Below are 25,108 nucleotides of genomic sequence, written 5' to 3' on the forward strand. Positions count from 1 at the left end.
AAAAACATGTATATACTAGTATAGCTTGTCGATCATACTGACGACTGTTCTTCTAAAAGACATAATCAACTCACCAACTGCTAACTGCACCGTATTTCCAATTTACCGACATTCATATGAACAAAATTTGATTTTGCCGACACTGATCTATTGACGTTCCGAACTTAAATTTTTGGAAAATTCTCAATTTGAGAGAAGTTCTCAATTTGCCGGAGAATAAAATATGGCTATGCAATGCACACATGAGAAGGAAAATTCAGGAATTAAAAAAAAAAGCAATAATGTCTCAAAACTTGCCGAATCATCAAACAAGTTTTGCCGAATAAGAATATTTTGCTGAGGCCACAGGGGACAGTTTCAGCTACCATCGACAATTTTTATTTTTAGAGTTAATTCTGAATGTCATGGACGTTTTGATTTGAACGTGAAGTCCGACATTCATAAATTCTAATCGAGTGTTTATTCTGTAAAATCTAAAAAGAAAAAGAAACCTAAATATATTATTTAGAAATTACCCGGAAATCTGTATTGCACATTAAGATTACCAAACTATGAGCAATCAAGATGCACGTTTCAAACATTTTTTTAAAAATAATTATTTAGAACATTACTTGAAAAACTTAGGAAAATTCTTAGTTTAAAAATACAATAGCTTCTGGCCGTCGACACATTTATGAAATTGTATCATCAATAAAAACCATATCAAAGTGGAAAAAATACATGGGACGCCGAAACTAAAGCAAATTAAAATAGAGAGAAAGATAGTGAAAATATTGCAATACAAAGTCACATTTGTACTCATAAGTGTTTGTTTTTGAAACAAACTTCTGAACGCACATTGAGCACTATTTCCAGTTTTTCTACGCCTAACGAGTAGAGATCGAAATAGTCTTTTACTAGCTGCGGTAATTTGTCGACCACACAAGTGTCAGGACATTTGTCCGTCAATTAATAGTACTCATAAATGTCGCCGCCGAGACGGCGTAGTCGTGTGGGGGGGGGGGGGGGGTACATAAGAAAGACGCGTTTGACACTAGAAACGCAGAAATGTCGGACCTTCAGGGGGGAACTAGGAGCTCGAGGGAAAATTAAGGAAATCCTAGATCAACTGTGTTTTTGTTTGCGTTTAGTTTTGAACGGTCTGTCCGGAGCCCTGCTGTGTGACCTTTCCGCCAAAAGAAGAAAATGGTTATTGGCGCTGTGGAGCCTTGATGACAAAAGTTGCATTGAGTTTGATTTTCAATGCTGACTGCATCAAGGAGTAGAGCAGACGACTTGAATGACTATCCTGCATAGAGTTATTTTATTTATTTAGCACTGCACAAAAAAAGTTTAGTTGAAATTTTGAACTTCACTTTGCAAGTGAACGAGCAATAATATTCTTTTTGTGGCAAGGAAAGAAAAATCTGAAAGCATATGATCTTAGTTTGAGGAAAAAAAACTTATTGAAATGCAGCAGAAGAGAGGTATGATTATTTTAATGTAATTTTTCAAAGTTTTATTTTGAGCTTATGTATTTTACATATTTTCCATTAAAATATTGAAAAATAAAAGTTGTGAATTGGATGCTGGCCGGGATGGAAAAATGGATGTCTATTGGCCCCTGTTACACATTCGCAGTGTTGAAAGTTTAAAAAAAAGAAAAGAAAGAAAATTAATGAAAGCAAGAAAAAGAAAACAAATGAATGTTTTTTTTTACTGTAAAATTTAAGAAAATGCAATCTTAAAATATTATTTAAGAACATTTAAAAATGTACATCATTAAAATTACCAAACTAAAGGCAGCTGAAATACGTTTCAAACACTTTTTTTAACCAATAAAGTAGAAAAAAAAAATAGTGAGTGCGGTATTGAAACGCCTGACAAGCTTCAGTGTAAAAAAGTGGATAAATAAAGAAACAAGACAGTTTCTGAGGGGCAACCCTCACATCTACTTTTTTATAAACCATGATATCATCACAAAAATCAGAGTAAAGTGGAGAAAAGTAAAGACCGCCAAAATTATGTTTTAAATAGAGAAAAATATTTAAAATTTAGTAATGAAAAGTCATACCAGTGGCTCTAACGGTAAAAAAGTAAAGTTAAATAAAAGTTATCGATGGATACAGGCATTCAGGATTCCTGATTTTTGAGGGTAAAAAGTTATCTAAGCTATCACTGCAAAATACTGAAACTTCGATTTTTGGTATTCAATTTCAACTGACTGTAAATCAGTTAAGTTACCGGATCCAGTTCAGCCTTGTCACGATAAAGCCTTTCCCTGCATGTTAAACATTACCAAAATATATTATCAAATTATCATGGCGAGAGTTTCATTGCTGAAACACGCGGGTTACTCGATCATGGGCTATTATTCACATTAGGATTATTTTTGTTGAATCGCTAAATAGGCTTCATTACGAATTATGCTAATAATTGATATCTTTTAATTATTAATTAATAATTTAAAATTCCAATACACTCGTATTTGTGAATCTGGGTATTTTTAAAAAGACATAAATAGCCGCAAAATCTATGCATGAGTAATATGATTGAAACTTAACTAGGAGACAGACATACTGAAATGTTTTCACCTACAATAATGTTAATAATTCACTAAAACATGCTCAGAAAATATTTTTAAACATTAAAAATATAAATAGCTCTCGTTTTTCTTTTTTTTAGATATTTATAAATAAGACTTTGAATTTCACTGTGTACTGACATCAGACAGAGTTAGACCATTTTGACGCTCTTAATCATCAATACTGTTCTTTTAAATTGATACTCACTCGTTAAATGTCAAAATTGTACTTACAGTTGCTGCCATAAATGCTAGGGGGCTTGTAAAAAGAGCAGAATGCGATTATTTGGGAAATTGACATAAAAATCTTAAATTTAGGCCACATTTGGTAATGTGGAAAGAGGATTTGGAGTACCTCTCGGAATATTTGTAAAATTGAAGTCAGTTTTAGGACTATCTTTGCTGATATTAGGGGGTCAAGAGTTTCTTCCAGAAATTTTTCGGATTTGGAAGTTTTCAAAACGCAATTTTAGACAATTTTTGCAGACATTAGGTGAGAGGTGGTGTTTCAGAATTTATCTCGGCAAAATTTTGAGCAATTTCAGGCTATCTTTGATGTTTGGGAAAGCGTGTGGCTCGGAAACCCCCAACTATTTTTTTTTTTTAATTGAAATCCTAAAACGCATTTGAAGCTAATTTTGATGACGTTTGGGAAAATATAGGTTTTGGCGGATGTCTCAAGAAAATCTTTGATTTTGAAGTTTCAAAAGCGAAGTTTTAAGTTATGTGTAGAGATGAAAGGGGATGAGGGAATTGTTCGAAATTGGAGGCTTGAAAGCAGGGACACCGAGAGCCAAGGCCCAAGGCGGGTCCCTTGTTGGTCGTTGGTTTGCTTTCTGGGCCCCTTTCCTCCCATTAAACTGATAAAATTTATACTAGTCTGATTTCGAGCTGGGCCCCTGGTCAGACCCCTAATTTCTGACTAGGTAATGGCCTCTTATTGGCAAGGGAATTTTAAAAACCCCATTTTTGGAGACAGAAAAGAAATGTTAAAGTTTTTCGAGGGACAGCCTCTGAACATCATCACAGATCGTGTAAAAATACGTTTTTCGAATTTCAGTCTCAGAAATTTTCGGGGATGAGTCTTTTAACCCCACTGTTTCCCCCCAACACTAAAAAGATGTCATTAACCTCTTCTTTCTTTAATATGATTAATAGTGGTCTATGATTGCCTACGGAACTTGAATTTCAGAAAATTGCAAAGGGAGCACCGCTAGGCCCCATCCCTTCCCCTAACGGATCCAAAATTAGCTTAAAATCGCATTCTTAAGTCTTCGGTTTCGAAAAAATTTTCGAGCCTGCTCTCACCCTAAAATCGTCAAAGGTTGTCTAAAATTTCATTTTCAGAATAACATTTTTTAAAATTCTCTTCCGAACCCCGTTATTTCAAACCTTTCATTATCATGGTATGACTCATATTATATTCTCTATATCATATTATATACTCTATTTCTTGACTTACAATGCAGTTCTCCTGATTTGTATTCTTTTAACCTTTTTAGTGCGCTACGGAAATATTCAATCAGAAACAAGGTATTCAAAGATACCTAAATGGATGATTACCGTGAAATTTTTTTTTCTTCCAAAAACATGCTTTGCTTATGTAATATAATTAATTCACCATGTAGTATGAAAACTTTTTGTGTCAGTAGAAAATATTCTTATGGGTTAAACTTAAATTTTGGATGGTTAAAATGTGTTTCCTTTCTTTTTTTTTTGTCGAATTTCCTAATTATGTCTCCTCTAAAAGTAAATATAATTCCTCGTAAACTTCCTAAACAATCAAGTCTTTTAAAATCGAGGGTCATGAATGTTTGTTTATGCCATTCCCTTTTTTCTAGCTAATCTGCCATTGTCCACTGATGATCTGACAGTACCTATCCTCTCACCTACAGTCTCCAATAAATAGCCTAAAACTGCGGTTTTAAAACTTTAGTTTCGAAAACCTTTCGGGGGAAGGCCCCCGAACCCCCCATTCCTTTTCTTCGCGTAAACAAAGATAGCATAAATCTTTGTCTCAAGAAATCTTTACAGAAAAGCACCCAAAGCCATCCTTTCCATAATAAAGTCCAAAATTGATCCCAGCGAAAAAGGTAATGGGAAGGAACCTGCGCCCTTTTTTTCTTAAAACATAGAACAAAGCCTAAATTTTTTAGGATGCCAATTCCGGAAGGCAGTATATATTGACTTTTATCGAAATTAATGCATACCCTTAGCATTACTAATGCTAGTCTACAATGCGTGTTCCAGACTTCAATATGTAACAAATTCCAGTCAAAGGCAATTTATATATATATATACAGTCGAACCTCCATATATCGAACTTTCACATATCGAAATTTTCTACAAATCGAAATCCCAGCAAATTTCAATGTTCATTACATAGAAAAACTGTTTCTATGTATCGAAAAAATCTCTATACATCGAAAATTTTTTCGAGACATTCGTACATATTTTTTTCCACTTTAGACTGTATGTCTCATGAAAAATGAAGGTTAGGGGAGAACATTACGTTTACTAAAGGTTGCTAAGAAGCTCATAAGAAATCTGGGTTTGAGGGGTGTGTAGATAGGTTGTTGTTCCGATCTGGAGTAAGAACTCCAGAACGGAACAACGAACAACGTTCCCTCAAGTTTATTTCAAATCTTAGTTGTAACCAGTAATACTGTAAAATCAGTTTCAAGTTATCCTTTTTGTATGTTGATTATCATTCCTAGTCTTTTTAGCTTCGGTAAAAATCATTCAAGTTAGGTAGAATGATTTTTTACTTTTATCTCGATTACATTGTCAAATCAAAAATCAAGTTGAACTGCCGAAGAATGAAGATGTATGAAGGCACAAAAATGTAATTTCTGTTAATTTTTCAGTTATTAATTTTCGTTTATTCCGATGCTCGTATAAATTAGAAATTGGGTTTCATGCACAATAATTAGCTTTAATTTTAATGTTTTACGATATTTTTTTGATAAAATAGGATTGTTTCTATATATCGAAATTTCTATATATCAAATTTTTCCCGGCAATTTGCTACTTCGATATATGGAGGTCCGAATGTATATATATATATATATATATATATATATATATATATATATATATATATATAAATCGATATATCGGAAAAAATTCGATATATAGAAAAAACCTTATTTTATGCTAAAAATCCCCTAACATATTAAAATTATAGTTAATTTTCGTGTATGAAACCCGATTTCTAATTTATACGAGCATCGGATAAAATGAAAGTTGATAATTAAAAAAATAACAGATATTACATTTTTGCGCCTTCATTCAGCTTCATTCTTCGACAATTCAACTTGATCTGCAACATTACGGGATTTTCTTTTTGACAATGTAATCGAGAGAAAAGTAAAAAAATCAATCTACTTAACTTGGATTATTTTTATTGCAGTTAAAAAGACTAGGAATGATAATCAACAGACAAAAGGGATAACTTGAAACTAATTTTACAATGTTACTGGTTATAAGATTTGAAACAAACTTGAGAGAATTTAAGAACTCCAGAACGAAACAACGACCTAACTACACACCCCTCAACCTTAGATTCCTTATGAGTTTAGTAGCAAATTTTAGTGAACATAATTTTCTCCCCTAACCTTCATTTTTCATGAGAAAAACAGTCTAAAGATGAAAAAAAATTTACGAATGTCTCAAAAAAAAATTCGATACATAGAGATTTTTTCGATATATAGAAACAATTTTTCTATGTAATGGACATAGAAATTTGCTGGGATTTCGATATATAGAAAATTTCGATATGTGGAAGTTTGATATATGGAGGTTCGACTGTATATATATACATATATATACATATATATATATATATATATATATATATATTACATATTACTTATGTATTTGTCGGCAAATGTCGGGAGTCAGTCGGCAAAATCAGTTTCAACACCCCCCCAAATAAATCCACTTGGCGACGGCCCTGTCTGGCCTACCCATTGAAGTTTCAACTTCTTCACTTCAAACTAGAGCTGTAGCGTACAATTAACAGCCAATACTACACAAATATGCTTTTGAAGAAGGTGAAGCCAGCCATGAGAGAGAAACATTTTGGATCTCAGAGGAGAGGTGTGATTCTATAGCAAGACAACAAACATCCTCATGTTGCTTTATTATCCTGCAAAACTAGGGATAAAATTGGCTGGGAGTACTGCCTCACTTGCTTATAGCCCCGATTTAGCACACTCTGATTCCCATTTGTTTGGTCCACTAAAACTCCAACACCAAGATAAAGAGTTTGCTGTAGCCGGTATAACAAAGCTGGTCACCTGTTAGGACACCTGCATAAATGTTAATGAGGGTTATGTTCAAAAGTAAGAAAAGTCTTATTTCATAGAAACAGACTTTTTTCTCCAGGTCAGCTGTTTTCTTTAATTATTGAGTTATCCTCATATACAGAACTGAAGTTTGTTTTAATTAATCAAAGTTGGAAAAAAAGTACTGGTAAAAAAAACCAATCCACCTCTCGTTTTGAAGAAAATTAAAGACTTTACAAATTAGGGATCAGTGGAAATAACAGCATCAGCACATAACAAACACTTTAGAGCCCGGGACAGCTTTCTGCAGGAAAAAAACCCTGCTATATAATACACAATGTGCTCAGGAAATTTAGTCAAGGATCCAGGATCAAAGATGTAATTATGATAAGAAATGATGAATAAAAAATATTCACCATTAAACACAGCATTACACTACCATTTTTAAGCAAACACCACTGTTAAAGCCCTTTAAAGCCGAATGCTTTTGGTAGGCTTTTTGCCGTGCCAGTTAAAAACCGGTTTTGGTTTTTGCTACACATTTCCCCGGGTTGGGCATCTCTTTCTTCTATCCGCCTTGGTTAGGACACCTGCATAAATGCTAATTAATGAGGATTATGTTGAAAAGTAAGAAAAGTCTTATTTCAAAGAAATAGACTTTTTTTTCCAGGTCACCTGTTTTCTTTAATTATTGAATGATCCTCATATATAGAACTGAAGTTTGTTTTAATGAATCAAAGTTAGAAAAAAAGTACTGCTGAAAAAAAAAAACACACACATACACAAAATTTGAAAGTTTAGAAGATTTCAGATTTTGCTTTTTTGAGATTCATTGCAAAAAAAATCCACGATGAGGATATGCAAAAATCTTTTATTCAACCAAAAGTTGAACTTTTCATAAAGTAAGCAACACTGTAAGTAATGCATTAATTTATATAGTGAGAATAAATTGAACTTAGGGGGAAAAAAAAAGTTTATTTCTTAAGTAAGACTACATTTAAGTAAAGGTTTTATATGGTTGAGTCACCACAAGCAGTCATGTATATTTTTATGAAGAAATAGATATTTTCATAAATCATAAAACCAAATGCAATAACTTATGCAAAAAAGTTGAAAATAGACATACTGAAAAAATAATACTTTAGATTTATACATACACTATATCACCAAAAGTATTGGGACACCTTCAAAAACATCTTTATGGATTTCTCAAGAAATAAGAGACTAATTGTTCCGTATACTTTTGTTACATAAAGGGTATGCTCTAGCTGTCACTTTCCAATAAAAATTAAATCATGCATGCATCTAAAGGACCAGCAAGAAATTGAGAAAACAAAAAAAGGTTTTTGATCGTCTTTCATCGTAAATAGCTGGGAATAATCTGTACATTTCAGAAATAAAATTACTTACTATGCAGAGTTTATTTTTGTGAGAGCATTCCTAATTTTCACGAATATATAAGCATTCCTTTCACAAATGCTTTTATTTGAAGGATTTTGACTCATAACATGAAGAGTTTTCCACCACCCCTTACCAAACTTTCAGAATGAGTGACAGCACTTGAAGCCCCCTGCACTTAGAAATTAGAACTTCCTTGCTTTAAGTACTTTTTTCTTCGCAAAAACATAAAAACATTTGTTTTCCAACCATTAATGAATAAGTTATTAAAAATGTCAAATTTTAATAACTGTAATCTGTACTAAAATTGATTTCCAGGGGTGAAATAAAAAAACTCCTGCCAAACCATGGGGAAAATATTTGAGCCCCCTTTAAAATTTTGCATATGGGTGCCCATGTATCAGCGATCAAATGAGCCTAATTTCAATAATTGTTGGAGAAACGGTGAATCATAAGGGGTCATTTGCAAATTTGCAACACTTGCCTGAAATTGTTCAGTATGGTTAATTGTAAAAACAGGTTATTTGCAATCAATCCCGCAGAATTCCTCAATTTTCCAAGAATTATTGAAATATGGCGCACTTAATCCCTGATATCTTTCTAAATTTGTAAGATACTGAGCTGAAATTTTTTATGCGTTAACATTAGAAAGACGGCGTTTTCCGTATACCTAGAGAGACTAGCAGCGGTCACTTTGACCGCCATACCTAAAAGTTTGGAAATTTCCTCCTTTCGGGATTTTTAACCATAGAAAAGATTAGTTTCAGCATGTCCGAGTTAAATTTAACATTTTAATCGTAATATAGTCTGCAAATAAGTCTTAGATAGCTTTTTTTTAATTGTATGTTCGATCAAGCGAAATACACATGCTTTACACAATTGGCATTGAGAAAGAGCAAATTTGTACAAAAAAGAGGAAATTTTCTTAGCATGTAATAACTAACAAGTACTATAATCAACCATGCATGTGATTGGTTTAAAAAATACCTAAATATCGCATGATACCGTACATTACTATCTTTTACAGTATTCCGAAATACTTATGTTATTACATCACCTGTATATTAGCCATTAACAGATTTTTTTTTGTTTTGGCAACCAGAACAAATGCTCGTAGATTTATTTTCGCATAGTTTTATTTCACACTATTTTAATCTTTTTCCTGAGGTAGACACTTATTTATATGCAGCAAAATAGATCAGTGGAGGTGACTTGGAGGAAATTGGAGAAATAAGTATTCTGTTTTTGAAATTTACCCCTTTTTTCGGCGTTGGACCCTTTTCCCTTTTTCTTTTACTGTTTTTTATGTTTTGAGCATCAGTTTTTTTAGCGAGGTTTCTTCTGATTCTAACTCAGAAGAACAATCCTTTTCTGCAAATCTAGGCTCCGAAAAATATTCGCAATATATTTCTCTTCAGATAAGTCAGACTGTTCATTCGAACCATAATCTGTTTTAGATAAATCTGCAACAGTTTCAGGAATTAATGTTCCTAAAAGTTTTGCTTGTCAACGGTTTTTCTCAACATCATGAAGATAATTATGTGACTGAGCACTTCATTATCATCGAAGAAAATGAACGTCAATGCTTCAAGCAAAGCACATGCTTTGGTGCACAAAAGAATTCCAGCAAACATTTTTGGAATTTACCTGTTCATATTTACTTCTTTTTAGACACAAGGTAATTTCACCTGTCCAGTCACATATTTCTCAAATTTACCTTTCTCAACTTTGCCCCCTGTGCAGATAGCAGAAAACTGAAACCATGCAACCAGCAGGTGTTTCGAATTTTCCTAACAGTTCAAAGAATTAAACCTGACCAGCAGGTACTACTCTAGCTCAAAAGAGCATTACTCACCCTGACAACTAACAATAGTCCCTAGTACACACAACTGATAAGAGAAAAAAGTAGAAAACGGATGCATAAAGAAAGGTTCACTTAGCGGTCAAAATGACCGTAGTCAGACTTTCTAGGTATAAACATTTATAGCAACTATAATAATAATCCTAAAGAAAAAAAATACTGTTGTAAGACCTTAATAAATAGTTAGAAAAAGTCAATGAAGGAAAAAGCGCTTGAAAATTAAACGCAGCAAATATGAGCATTTGAAAATCGTTTGCGGTCAAAATAACCGCTTCCGTCTTTCTAGTGTTAAAGGAACTACTCATGTTTTAAATTATGAAATTTAAAAAGTGCTATCTTTCATGCATGTGCAGAGAACATTTAATTGCTTAAAACGTTCATATTTCAAACAATTTTCAATTTTTTAACTTCAAATTTTAGCATTCTGTATCTGTTGTGTGAAAAATTCTGAAAGTTTTGTAAGGGGTGATGGAAAACTCTGCATGTTATGAGTCAAAATCCTTCAAATAAAATTTTTATTTTTGAAAGAAATGCTTATATCTTCGTGAATATAAGTAATACTTTCAGAAAAATATAAAAATAAATTCTTCATGGTTCTTAAACTTACTTCAGAAATCTATAACTCATTTTCAGCTGCTTACTATGAAGTATGATAAAAAAAATTGTTTTCTCAATTTGTTGCTGGTCCCCTAAATGCATGAAAGATTTACTTCCCACTGGAAAAGAACAGCTGGAGCATACTTTTTATGTGACATAAGTTTCAGAACTGGTCCCTTATTTCTTGAGAAATCGGTAAAAATAAATTTTTGAAAGTGTCCTAATACTTTTGGTGATATAGACTTACTACAAAATTATCTTTAATCCATAGTTCTTCTTCAAAACATTCTTCTTTCTCATCACCAGGAATTGCATCCCACTGTGTTTCAGAACACTTCATATGCTTTTTAATCAGATATAACTTTTCTTCATCTCCATATTCTTGCTTTAAAATAACAAATTTCCAAATCCATCGTAGTTTCCAAATGATGTATTTTGCAATAACATATGGAAGGAATATCAACTTTATCCACAACACATCTGTGATTGATGGCTTAGAGTAACCTCCTCTTGTATTCAAAAAAAATATATATATATTTTAACGATGCCAAGTAGACTAGAGAAAAATCATTAAAGTGAAATTTAATTATGCTGAGACATGTAAGAGTGCAAAAGTTCTACATGTTTTTAGTACCCACAAATAGAAATGGAAAATTTCTGGAAAAAAAAATTGCGAAAAAAAGTTTATTATTTTTTTTCCCAAAGAGGTTTATTTCCAGTTGGAAAAAGGTGAAAATTTTAAATTTCCAGTACAAAATTATGCATTCAGAAATTTATAAGACTTAACTTAAATGCTTTTTTTTTTTTTTTTTTTTCAGCATCCCACATGTAAACATAAATTTTGTTAGTTCAAGTTCTAAGAGAACTTAATTTCTCTATACTTTAAAGTATTATTTGATACTTTTTTCAGCGACACTTTAAATGTATAGACAGGACAGAATTAGTATATGAAAATACAAATACAAAAGTGACGACCAGCAACAGGCTCTGGGCCCAGCTAGTTACTGATATCAGTTAGTGGAAAAAATTTTAATACATTTTCATTTAATGTATGTGTAGATATGTACACACATACACTATATGACCAAAAGTATGGGAACACTTTCAAAAATTAAAATTTTTTACGGATTTCTCGAGAAATAAAAGACCAATTGCTCTGTAATTTTTTTTTTCACATGAAAGGTATACTCTAGCTGTCATTTTCCAATAAAAATTAGGTCCACTATTCATTAAGGGGACCAGCAACAAATTGAGGGAACAAAAAAGGTTTTTGATCATTTTTCATTGTAAATAGCTGAGAATAAGCTATAAATTTCAGAAATAAGTTTAAAAACTATCAAAAATTTATATTTATATTTTTGTGAAAGTATCTCTTACACCCACAGAGATATGAGCATTTCTTTCAAAAATGCAAATTTGTTTTGAAGGTTTTTGGCTCATATCACAGAGTTTTCTGTCAAATGTTACCAAACTTTCAGAATATTTGACAGCATATTAAAGAAACATAATGATAAAATTTGAAGTTAGAATATTGAAAATTTAATGAAATATGAATGTTTAAACAATAAATATTTCACTGCTCATGGGCGAAAGATAACAATTTATAACAATCTAATCTAAAACTCAGATATATTCTACAACTCATAAAAAAATTCCACTTCAATAGCTTTAAAATTTAAAAAGTTATCAGCGATCTAATGAGTTGAATTTCTATAATTCTTGGATAGGCAACAAATGGTGAGGGGTCGTTCTCAAACTTGCAACACTCTCCTGCTGTCGCTGCAGAGTGATTCATGATAAGAACGGATTATTTGCGAACCATCCCTGACGATTCGTCGTCTAGCCAAGAATTACTAAAATTCGACTCATTAGATTGCGGATAACTTTTTAGATTTTAGAGATATCAAGGTGGAATTTTTTTTTTTTTACGAGTGGTAGAATATATCTGGCCTTCCGATTATAAAGGTTATAAATTGCTATCTTTCGTGCATGCACAGTCATATATTAATTGCTTTAAACATTCATATTTCATTAAATTTTCAATATTTTAACTTCAAATTTTATTATTACGTTTCTCTAATATGCCATCAAATATTTTGAAAGTTTAGTAATGTTTGACGGAAAACTCTGCGCGATATCAGCCGAAAACCTTCAAAAAAATTTGAATTTTTGAAAGAAATGCTTATATCTCTGTGGGTATAAGAGATACTTTCATGAAAATATTTAAAAAAAAAATCGGATAATTTTTTAACTTATTTCTGAAATTTATAGCTTATTTCCAGCTATTCACAATGAAAAATGATCAAAAGCCTTTTTTTGTTTCCTCAATTTGTTGCTCGTCCCCTAAATGAATTGTAGACTTGACTTCTGTAGAAAAATTGCAGCTAGAGTATACCTTTTATGAAAAAAAATGTAGTAAAGAGTAGTTATAGTATAGAAATAGAGCAATTGGTCTTTTATTTCTCGAGAAATCCATAAAAATGTGAATTTTTGAAAGTGTTGCAACACTTTTGGTCATATATTGTATCTATATATGTATAAAGGAGTATATGTTTGTTTGTTTCTTTGTTTGTGGGGGATTATGGATTATGTTGGGAAGTGGGAAATTAAGGGGCTCTTCTCCAGAAATTATTTGAAATTGTAGCTCTGTTCTAACAATACAGTTTTAGACGATCTTTGATGATACGGGGAGGTGGGATTCAAGGTCCACAGCTGTAAAAGTTTTGAAATTGAAACTTTTAAAAATATGATTCTTGGCCATCTTTGGTAACGTCTAAGGGACTGACAATTTTTCGAAATTGAAGCTCCAAAACCGTAATTTTAGTCAACTTTCAATGTTAGAAGGAGGAGTCTTAGGAGGCTCTCTCTCTCAGAAAGTTTTTGAAACTGATCGAAATCCTTAAAAGGAAATTTAAGACAAGCTTCAACAATGTTGGCAAAAACTCTTTCGGAAAATTTTCCAAATTAGCTTTCAAAAGGCAGCTTTTAGACAATCTATGGTAATGTTAGTGGGAGGAGAACTTTGTAGGTCTTCCCTTGGTATTGGGAACTTAAAGTAACCAACACGCTATCTGGTGAGTGACTCTAGATAGGATAAGATGGTGATTGCCTGTTGTTCAGCGTGTTACGCTTTTAAGCAATGGAAAAAATGTCGTCCGTGTATCTTATCTTATTGAACCAAAATGAAAAGCTTTGAAGCTGCTGTATCTTCAAAAACTATGTTTTAACAGTTAATCTTCGCGACAAAACTGAAAAAGGCATACGAAAACTTGTCATGTCACTCATCCTACTCATCTAATGCGAGAATGTGAGACAGGAAAATATTTTTCTACTTAAACCACTTGGGGAAACTGACCCTCAGTAGCAAATACTATAACTAATTTACAATGATCTGCTGTGATACAAGTATGTTCTAGCTAATTTTTTAAAGAAAACTTGTATTTATTGGCACAAACAATTAGATTAATCAGAACAAAGTCTGCATTTTTAAATTACATAAAAATGTTTTGATTGAATTTAAAAATAAATAAAAAAAATTAATTTAAAAAGAAAAGCCTTTAAAAAATTCATTATTTTACTACTTTTTATCTTACACATGTACTCGCTTTTTATTCAGGTGTTAAAGATTGTAAAGCTGGTGGAGTATACAAAATGATAAGCAGTACATGAAAAAATATATGTTTTCCCAAACTGCATATTTATACCGATAAATAAACTAACTACACTAAAGAAAATACCTAAAGTTGTTGACTTCAACAAAGAATTGCGATTTTTCCCTTCTGGTAAAGTAATTAAAAATACATATAAATGCAATCTTCCTGCATAGAAATTAACCAACAGTGGAAAGGGAAAGATAGTAGATAACAGACAATAATTCAAAGAAATTATTAGGCATGGTAAAAAAAATAGCAAATAACAGTAAAGAGTAAAAGAATGAACATGCAAACACATACCAATACAAGAAATCAAATTGTGAAAAGAAAATCCATAACTCTTCAGTTTTTGAATTATTAATGCATTAAGAAGAACCAAGTTCTAACAAACCAAGCTGTTTTTTTAAAGGCAAGAATATTACTAAAAACAATTAGAAAAGTAATGATTCAAACTTGCTTAATAACATAGCAGAAGCCAGTAGCAGACAAGTAGTTTTGGTTTCTATCCTATTTACAGTGCCACCTATCCGGGGATTCAAGGGCACTCCCCTGGAAAGCTTTTGAAACTGAATCCCCCCCCCCAAAAAAAATAACAATTTTAGAGGATCTTTGATAATATAATAGGGAGGGATGGTTTGGAAGATATCCGGAAATTTTTCCGAATTGAAGTCAGAAAATCAAATTTTAGACATTCATTAATGATGGGCTGTGGCACCGAGTTTTGAAAATCAGTGGGGGTGCTCAAAAACAAGATTCCAAAAAAAGAGGGGGAGGGAATGGTAAATTTTTAAAATGTAATTTTCAAAAAAAAATGTGCTTCAGTTTTTTTTTTTTTTTTTTTTTTTTTTTTTTTTATTGGAGAAATACTTAACGGAAAATATCAAGTTTTACTTTAGGTTTTTATTGCAAAATAATTGCACAAGTACTAAAAAAAAATTATTAAAGCAATATTTTACCAGAAAACATATTAGCAAGAATCATAGAAACTATTTACTCTTTTTTCTAATAAAGAATCTAATCTCTTTTTTATTATAAGCTTAAATGAACATTAAGAAATATGTAAATAAATATATAGTTCAAACAAAAACAACTTTGTACTTATGTTTTTAAACTGTAAGAGAAAATGAAAGTTTTTGTGTGTTAAGTACAAAGAATATACTTACTTTGAATATATTTGGAATAGTATAATGTACTTAAAGAAATGCGGAAAAAATTCCAAATTAAATTCGTTATTGGGCCGCTGACTTGAAAAATTTATTGGGGGAGGGGGGGCTAGACGTCCTCTGGAGTCAAAGAGGGTATAAAATCCTAAAGGGGATTACGATCAAAAAAGTCGGAGCAATATCAACTTTGCTCAAGTGAGGATAGTAAGGAATTTGTGGTTGCTCAAAAAAAAGCTGAATGCTCGATGTTCATTAAATAACATCCACGTAATATTGCAGCTGCAGAAAACATTAAGCAGAGAAAAATGTCAGAGTTGCCAGAAGTTAATGCTTGAAAGAAATCTAAAATACCTAAAAAAAGTAGACTTTGTCCCCTAAAAACTTTGCTTCGCTATTGAATCAGCGTGTTTTGAAATGAAAAAGTGCATTTATTTGTGAAATCTAAGCTACTTTCTTCCGTACCAGGAAGTACACGGAACAACGTTGTAATTGCCAACTGCCAAAGCCACACCAGAACTGTAATTCTTGTTGGCAAGAAATATGCATTGGGTGCCTGATGGCGGCAAGAGAAAAAAAAACTAGGGCTGTTTTTCTCATTCTTGAGGCCACACTAGTCCATTTGGCAACTTTTTGCGGACTTTGAGACTTGAAGAAGTTCAAAATTAGAAAAGTTCAACTTTAAGCTGGAACTATTTTTTTACAACCGTCTTATTTTTACATTTTAGTCACTTTTAGGCTGAAATATAGCACTTTTTTACAAAACAGTCGTTTTTGTCTGAATTCAAGCTAAAATAGGTGTCATAGCCGCTCAACTCTTCAAAATTATGACAATAGTTGCTTTTTTAGTGGCCAGTGGCAGCCCTGTTCTCTGATTAGGGGGATTTTCAATTGATTCTGATTGAGCAATCATGATTGCTTATTGTCATCACTTTGCTGAATGCCTAATGCTTGCCAAACTCTATTGTATTTGTGATTGGTAGATAGCGAGCCACGATTCTTTGCGGTGTGGCCAATGAAATTCATTCGCTTAAATTAAGGTGTGCCTTTTTGCATGTATAAATATTGTGTTTATTATTACGGATTTTTGTTTTTAATTATTGGTATCGATATTTTTAGACAATAAACCGAAACTTAGTGATATTTTTATTCATTGCTTTTGATTCACAATTTCTTTTGGATTGGATTGTATCGGGGTGTTATTTGATTTTAAAGGCTTAGCCATAGTGGTTTTGAATGATTTTAAAGCATATCTTAATTGAAAAAGTGACAAACTCTAAAAGTTCGAAAAAGCATTTTTACCTTCACTTTAAAATCTTTCTATAACGATGATAAACTGAAAGGGATACATATTTAGGTATATTTCTTTCAATAAACAATGTTGTGATCATTATTAAATAATTTAATATGGTGATATAGATGTTTTCCTAAAACTAGCAATTTTGTCGTTTGGTTTGTTTTAGAAATAAACGATTCAATTTTATGCTCATTTCTTCAGAAAATGGAATTTTTTCTACTTCATTTAATACTCTTGGAGCTTAGCTAAAATTATGTGTGCTCATTTTAATCCACAAAACAGAATCTCTTTTATTATTTTGGAGTGGGAAGGGAAATTTACATACACTCATAGAGTTTTTTTTTTTTTAACCTTATAGCATGAACAGACTTATGCGGGTACAGCTAGTTACAGTGAGTGGCCAAATTATTATTGACAATGCTAAAATTCTCATATTTTCAAGTTTAGACTCACTTTTTATAGAAATAAACAAGAAAGCGTAACTTTTTTTAATTATGTGCTGCTACTGGTATCATTAGTATTGTTTTTTAGAAGTGGCAAACAACCAACAGTCCGCATCATTTTACAAATGTGAAGCTATTCTTGCTTTAGTTACCATTGAGTAATAACAGCTGTTCCTGTGACGTTATATTCAGTATTCTAGAAATATTTCTATGTAAGTTTTGGTGTCTGTTACAGTCAATACACATTTACCAGCATTTACTTACATACACCCTTACTAATAAAAACATTTATGGCAGTTTGTGGTTTAAGTTTAATATTAGATTTATATTATAACGTGATTTTGTCAAAACAAATATTTTAAGAAAGGGCAAAGCTTCCCTAGAATATGTAGGGAAATACAAGCATTGCTACACCCCTCCACACATATCCAGAAAGTTATTGCAAGCATAATAGGTGGTTTAGATCAATAGTTGATCATATCAAAATTAAATTTGACCAAAACATGTCACTGGAAACAAATTGCTTAGAAAAATGGGGCAGAAAACAGATCACCAATTCTTGTACCAGCAACAGAATCATTGATATTTCCCTCAAAAATCGCAAAAGAAGTGTAGCATGTCTTACTATGGTGATGATGAATGAACAGAATATTCAAGTTTACAATACCCTGGGCTCTTTTACCTGGGCTCCCCCATAGGACGTGCAATGCCTTTACTTAGAACTATGACTTAAGAACACCTGTTACATTTGCAATAGCTCTCTAGAAATGAAAGGAGGGAAGTAGTAATGCTGTTATTTCACTACATTTTTAGGGGACGTGTCTGAAGCATTGATCATTCTTTAAAAAAAAGTTTTGACAATATCAAGCAGTAATATAAATCAAATGTTGAAATTAAATCGCAAACTGTAGAAACATTGCATTATTAACAAGAGTTACTTTTGTATTAATCATATCAAACACCAAAAATTTCAGAGAAATATTTCTAGAATACTTAATATAATGGTACAGCTGTCACAGGAACAGCTGTTTTTTCACATTCGAGCCTAAAACAGGAATAACCCTACATATTTGTAAAATGACGCAGACTGCCAGTGTTGCCACTCTTAAAAAACAATAATGATATTACCAGCAATGCGATTTTTACTTTATTTATTTTTTTTTAAATTGTGGTTTGTGGTTTATTTCTTCAAAAAGTGAGCCTAAACTAGAAAATACAAGAATTTCAGTAGTGTCCATAATAATTTGGTTACCACTGTAGAAATAAAATATAGTATATTTTATAAAATTTAAAAGAGATACAGCAAATTAAATGTATAAATACCTAATATCCATTTTTTGTTCTAAAATCTTCTTCAGAATTGCTTCTTCTTCTTCTTTTATCTGTTCCTTAAAGATTTACAATAGCTTATTTCAGTTCCGGAAGTAATGTAGCTTAACATTTATAAAAATTGAAGAAATAATAAAAAAAGAGAGGATCAAATTTTATAACAGAAATGTAGAAACACATAATAGTGTGACAAGTATACTAAAATGATTCCAAAATTTTAAGCATATCTACAAGACTACTCATAAGACCAAAACAGCTCATAAGATTTGTGCTGTGTAAGAAGGGGTGTCATAGCTCAAAGGAGGATTGGTATGCCAAGTTCAAAAATGGAAATTTTGATTTCAAAAAGAGACATTGAAAAAATCATTCAATATTGGAAGCAGGTCGTAAACAATAGAAAATACATTATAATTTTTTTTTTCTTTTTAAAATAAAATTGTTTAACGTTTGGAACTTATGCATCAGCCAAATAGTTCAGGAATATACAGCATGTCGATGTTTTATCTGCAGAACCTCTACTTTCACAAGATGCTTATTTTCAATTGCAAAAATGGTCAAAATAAGCTGCAAAGTTCAAATATTTAAAATTTGAAACAGAAAAAAAAATTGTGAAAATACACAAAATCAAGCTTTTTAAAGTCTCTAAGTGCTTACAATTACATTTAGGGAAATAAACTCAATTAAAAAATTATACTAACACAAAAAATTAGAAGTATTTGCGACCTAAGTTCAAGCAGATATTTCAGGTCAAAAATCTAGTGCCCATATTAGGGTTTGTGCAGGAGATGATGTCTAGTAGGGTTGCATACTACATTTCATAGAAATTTTGATAGGGAAAGTCTGAGACCAATTCTAATGCATTTTTTATGGTCCGAATGGTAACTAAACCTCACCAGGTGTTTTGCTTGAGTTTGTGTCAGATGACGTAGGTGAGGTCATTAATTCAAGATGGCGGCTTTGCCCTTAACGCTGTTGAGTTTTTTTGGGAATATACTTAAATTTTTGGATATTTTGTGACAATTTTCTGCTGAATTTACTTGTTTAATATTCTATTGTGTTTTCTATTAAATTTAATTTAAAATATTTATTTTATTTATTTAGTAACTAAATTTTTTGTCATTTTTTGAAGGGTCTCTCTTTTTTGGTATTTAGAACTAGAAATTAAAAAAATACTATGGGTTAGTTTTTATAGTTAAAAATGCTGTTTATTTTCAGGGTGAAAGTCAAATATAATCATTTAACAATATTCTAACAACCTGTATAATTATGCCTTACTGATTGTTTTTCCTAATTTCATTTTCCTCCATATTTTTAATGTTGAAAATAACTGTTACAGCACCACAATTGATATTTTATCTGTACAGTTGAAAGTCTAAATCATTTTTAAAAGATTATATAGGAGGGTTTACTCAGTTTTAAAAATCTTTTCTCTCACTTTTGACCGTCTGTCACGCTTCTTACTTGTTTCCAAAAGTTTTTCCTGTTTAGCAATTTCAATAGCCTGTAAAACAAGTGAAAAAAATATTTTGAAAACAATCCATATCTAAATAGCTTTATGAGAAAAAAAATAAGTATTTTTCTAGAACTCCCAAAGTAGCTGAGAAAGTCAAATTACCAACTCTAAACGTAAAAAATAAAATTTGTTTGTATTTTAACATGTAGGGTCAGTTGGGGCATTTGTAAACATGAGATGGGTGGAAACAAACTGCATAACCACACTTGTAGTGACATTTAAATCTAAAGTTTTGAAAGTAAAACTATTGGTGAGGAACAACTAGGCAATCTTAGGAGAGCAGTCAGCGAGTTTCGCTTCTTTCCCAATTCTAGAAGTCTGCATTATTTGAAGCTTTGCACTGTGAAAAAGAAAATAAAGCCACTTTTCTCTCCAGTAGATCTGCAAATGCAAAGTGAGTGTTTTCAATCATTTCTATTTGTCATGAAGGATGTTACTGAGACATTTGGTTATGATTTTCACTGAGGTACGTAACTTAGTGGGTGTGGGTCAGAAGGGATCAATGGTTCCTCCCCCCTTTGGGCTTTGAAAAATGAATGTTTTTCTGGATACGTGAACTTGGTTTTTGTTGTTTTCTGATAAAATTTGTGTTGAGTATGCACCCTTTCTTCTTCTAGAAAATTTCAACATGGTGGGCCTGCTTTCACTTTCTCCTTGACTTTTGATACGTTAAGTTAGATGTTTCTAGCCACTCTATATATTATGTATCCTGGGGTAGTTGAAAATCCCTAAGCTTGTCATCCTTTTATCTTTTTATAAAACAATATTATACAGTTATAGTTGGAAAAGTTTTTTTTTAATGCAAAATCACACATTTGTGTATATTCTAGAGAAATTTAGAAACAATGAATTTTTCGTAGTTTTTTCTTTTTAAAAAAATTTTAGATTAGATTTGGGGCTAGAATACTGTTGCTGTAGAAGTACACACTCGGTTTAAGGCTCTAAACTGAATGTGTGCCATGGTTTTTCCCCCTACAGCATCCTCATGGAGATAGAAATCAGTTTTTTTTCTTCTAGTCTCTAGAGTAAATACCAACAAGCTGAGGTCAATGAAAACAGAATGTCATTCACAAGCAAATAACCAAGAAGTCAAAACATTTTTTGGGAAAATACTATCAGGGAGAGGATGTAATGAGAAGGGTATCATGGATGCAAAGTTACAAATTTTATCTCTTAATTCTTCCAAGCAATAGAGCAGGATCCAAAGGTCAACATTGAAGTTTTGTTTCCAATTATCTCAACGGACTCTACTTATCAAACAAATCAGTATAAAGAGTATATTTTTTTAAACATTTTATGGAGGAAAATAATATTTCTAAGTAATGTTATTTAACTTTTTTCTGTTACTATAGTAGAGTCTCCAAAATCTGAATCTTGAAAGTTCGAGGTTCCCTCCAATCCGAGGTGCTTCATTCATATTTTAAATTTAATTTTTTAGTCGCTCAAAAAATATTTTTATTAAAATCTGAAAATAGAAATTTTGCTTCTGTAAAACTAATTAACTTCCATCAGGAAATAAGGAAAAGACATTGAGAAGTTTGTTTCAACAACTCTCAAAGAGACACGAAATATTTGACTAAAAAATATGTATTACGACTACAAGATATGAATTCAAAGATGCCTTGGAGATAATAACTTGATACGCAAAATTAACATTGATTTTCGATAAAGAAGGTGTTAACATACCTTTTGAAGTATCTGATTGCAATAAAAAAAATAGGTGCACAACTCGATGCCACATGAGTTTCAAAAAGGACATTTTTCACAAGTAACCGTTTTTGTTTTATGCAAGATACATCTCATACATACGCACTCTGATAGATACAGAAAACTCGTCGAAATGGTATCAGGCACTGTCAAAATGCATGTTTTGGTTGCTTAAAACTGGGCATATAAATACGCATTCATATCGTGAAAAACTAAAATTATAATTCGTTTCAACGCAATTAAAGCATAAATTTATGTTGAAATTTGAGTAATAAATTTTGTGTGAAGAAAATACTTTTTTCTTTGCACAAGGAAGTAAAATGTCTCCCTCCTATGTCGTCCAAATAGTGTCAATTATCAAACTGGAAGGTTTTTTGATAATCCAAGTTTTCAGCAATCGGAGGTGACATGAGCCCCAATTAACTCGGATTTTAGAGACTGTACTGTACTATTATATTGTATGCTTTACAACAGGTCCAAAAAAAAAAAAAACATTTCGCTCAGGTCTATTCTTAAATACAGTGCTATGATACATCTCCCAAAAAAGGTATCATTTATTCATATCATGTGAATCTTTAAAAAAAGAACTGGTTAATATAATCCCCCCCCCCCCATCAAAAGAATATCATTCATGTTTCTTGTTGCAAAGCTATTTGCTTAGCTACATGAAATACACCGCCAGCTCAGTCAATTCCAGCCGAGGACTGCAGTTACGTGCTTATTAGCACTCATCAGCCCGGCATAGGAGTGACTGATCTGGATGTGGAAAACTGACTGCAGTTTCGTGCTTATTAGCACTCATCAGCCCGGCATAGGAGTGACTGACTCCTGTGCCGGGCTAATGAGTGCTAATAAGCACGAAACTGCAGTCCTCGGCTGGAATTGACTGAGCTGGCAGTGTATTTCATGTATTTCTGTCTTAGCCCTGGCTATAGGGCGGTAACTTATTGAATATACATATTTGCTTAACTGTTCCTTCAGTTAAAGCAGATGTCTTTTCCTTTCTTTTTTCTTCTTTTCTTGCAAATGAAAATAGAATTTTTTTACATATCCTATTCAATTTTTAAAATTGTTTCTTTACCATACTTTTCATTAAAATTCAAATCTAAAGCAATGCCCTGACCCTACTTGCAGACTCCATGTTTGTGAACCTCTTCACTGTACTTCCAGCACTCATATGTTTATTCAATTCTCTTTTATCTTGGTGGGGATAACAATGATTTTACAGGTGGCTTGCACCATAACATGACAATGAGGGTTTACTGACTTTTGGTATTCCTTGCTTTAATGCTATGAAATTGTCTCTCCAACTCTTTCATCTGTTTTTTCTGTTCCCCGTAATGGGAGGATTCCATATCAGTCTCACTCACTCTCAGTCATAATAGAATGGCAATTTAAACATGTGAAACAGCAGATTTCAAGTCTTGTAAGCCTGCCATCCATTAAGGCAGGGGTTCTCAAACTTTTTCAACTTGCGGCATCCTTTAGTGATTTATAGCTTTCTCACGGCACACCAATTCATCTCTATTATTTAAGGTAAATGCCCCAAATGAGGTCACCTCCAGTCCACCACCGCATAAGCGCATGAGGTGATAGCTGGGGCCTCCAGCAAAGCAGGGGGCCTCGGAGCCGTGAAGTGTCACATCCTCAAAATTATGGTAAATCCTCAGAACTCATGGAAATTGATAGATAATCATGGATTTTAGGCACGGGCTGATTGCTCCCAATAGGGCTAGGGCCCCCTGAGTCTTAGGAGGCCCCAGGCTTTAGATGCCTTTGTTTAGATTTTCTCAGGCGTTTGGATTTTTCTCATTCTTCCCACAGTTGTAGCACAAAATAGTATGTTTTTATACTCGACAAAACTATCTAGCACTTCCCGATAAAATGCAGTTAGTCTTGCTAGAATAACTTTTACCGTTCCAAGTAGTTTTTTGGCCGAGTTCCCCTCACATTCGGCCACTTACTACTTGGCTGAGTAAAGAGCATGTATCTTGTTTTAAAAAAAAACACTATTGATCTTGAAGATATTTGCTTTAATTGGAATAGTCAAGGATAGGCCTGGATCTGCATACCTGAAGCGCGGGGGGATCAACGTCCTTAAGGGGCCCAACGGCCCAAGAAATTGAAGGAAAAATTGAGAAAAAAAAACTAGCACTAAGGCTTATTACAGTTACAAATATACACTGCTGGCCTCTGGGCAGGGGCCCTACAGATTTTGATGCAAGGGGGCCCAAAATTTATAAATCTGGGCTGGCCAAGGACATGTCGAGAGGGGGATGAGCCCCCCTCCCCCCAAAAAAATTATTACCAGTCGTCATTTGTCGCAGTCTTTATATCAGTCCTCAAAATATCCCAGTCGTCATTTGCTGTTTTGATTCACTCATGCTCATGAACGTGCTTTTGCTCTGTGTTCAATCAACAAGACCATTCTTTTTAAGATAAGTTTAATGTGTTTGAATAACTATTTATTTTTTAGAATTATGCTGCTATCATGGTGTTAAATGATGATATGGTGTTTTGAAATATAATAAGTTTAGTGGTACAAAGGTATAGCTTTTGAAAGAGAAAAGGAACGTTTGTCAATTCACTGCAAAAACGCTTTATAAAATTACTATAAAAACTTTAAATGCCTCTGCTGCAAAAGCAGTTGATTTTGATTGTTCTCCTTCTTTCACTGGTGACTGGTGCCATTTGTTTGTAATATATTTTACAATTTACACTTCATAAAGATTGATTTACTCATTAAAGGCAAATGTTTTATACTTTAACTGTAGTTGGGGCAAACCTAAACAGACAGCGTCGTAATGCTATAATTAAGAATAAGATCTGTGTAGCTTTCACAATGCTGCCAGGTTAGATTTTCCCTAACTATAAAAGTGTTTATTTTATTTCGAGGAGTGCACATTAGGGTGTCCTGAAAATTTTTTTTCCCGTTTTTCTTAATGCAAGACCTCTCAAAATTTGCGAAATCGATCGTAAATTACAAAAATAATTTAAAAACTAGAATAAAACTATACCTTCAGGGCTCTACCGATCGTCAAAGTTTTGAAAAATTGTCATTTTTATGGCAACTGAAAAAGAAGTACTGTGAATAAAGTTATAAATTTACTGTGAAATAAAAGCTCGACAGCTAAAATAAAAAGATCGTGATTCGTAATATCAACACGAACAGAAAAAAAAACATATGGTGATTACTACTGTAAATGCCTATTGGGAATAACCCCCATTTCCGCAGTAGAATCGTCCACGAAGCTTGGCGCCATGTCTCGATTTGCGTGCAACAATATGTTACTGACGA

General features: G+C 32.4%; 1 protein-coding gene across 2 annotated transcripts in view; it reads right to left on the bottom strand.

Moving 5' to 3' along the window:
* Window positions 1-25,108, bottom strand: part of LOC129218060 (dnaJ homolog subfamily C member 25 homolog) — a 66,957-nt gene that overhangs the window by 15,569 nt on the left and 26,280 nt on the right. The window contains exons 8-10 of one of the 2 annotated variants that reach the window (XM_054852244.1): window positions 20,026-20,091; window positions 18,585-18,649; window positions 10,956-11,217 (exon numbers count right to left, since the gene is read on the bottom strand). In XM_054852244.1, coding sequence (XP_054708219.1) covers window positions 10,956-11,217; window positions 18,585-18,649; window positions 20,026-20,091 — 393 coding nt within the window. The remainder of the gene's footprint in view (window positions 1-10,955; window positions 11,218-18,584; window positions 18,650-20,025; window positions 20,092-25,108) is intronic. The other variant, XM_054852245.1, reaches the window with a different exon arrangement.

This window comes from Uloborus diversus, chromosome 3 (genome assembly GCF_026930045.1).
Source record: "Uloborus diversus isolate 005 chromosome 3, Udiv.v.3.1, whole genome shotgun sequence".
Classification (NCBI taxonomy): Eukaryota; Metazoa; Arthropoda; class Arachnida; order Araneae; family Uloboridae; genus Uloborus; species Uloborus diversus.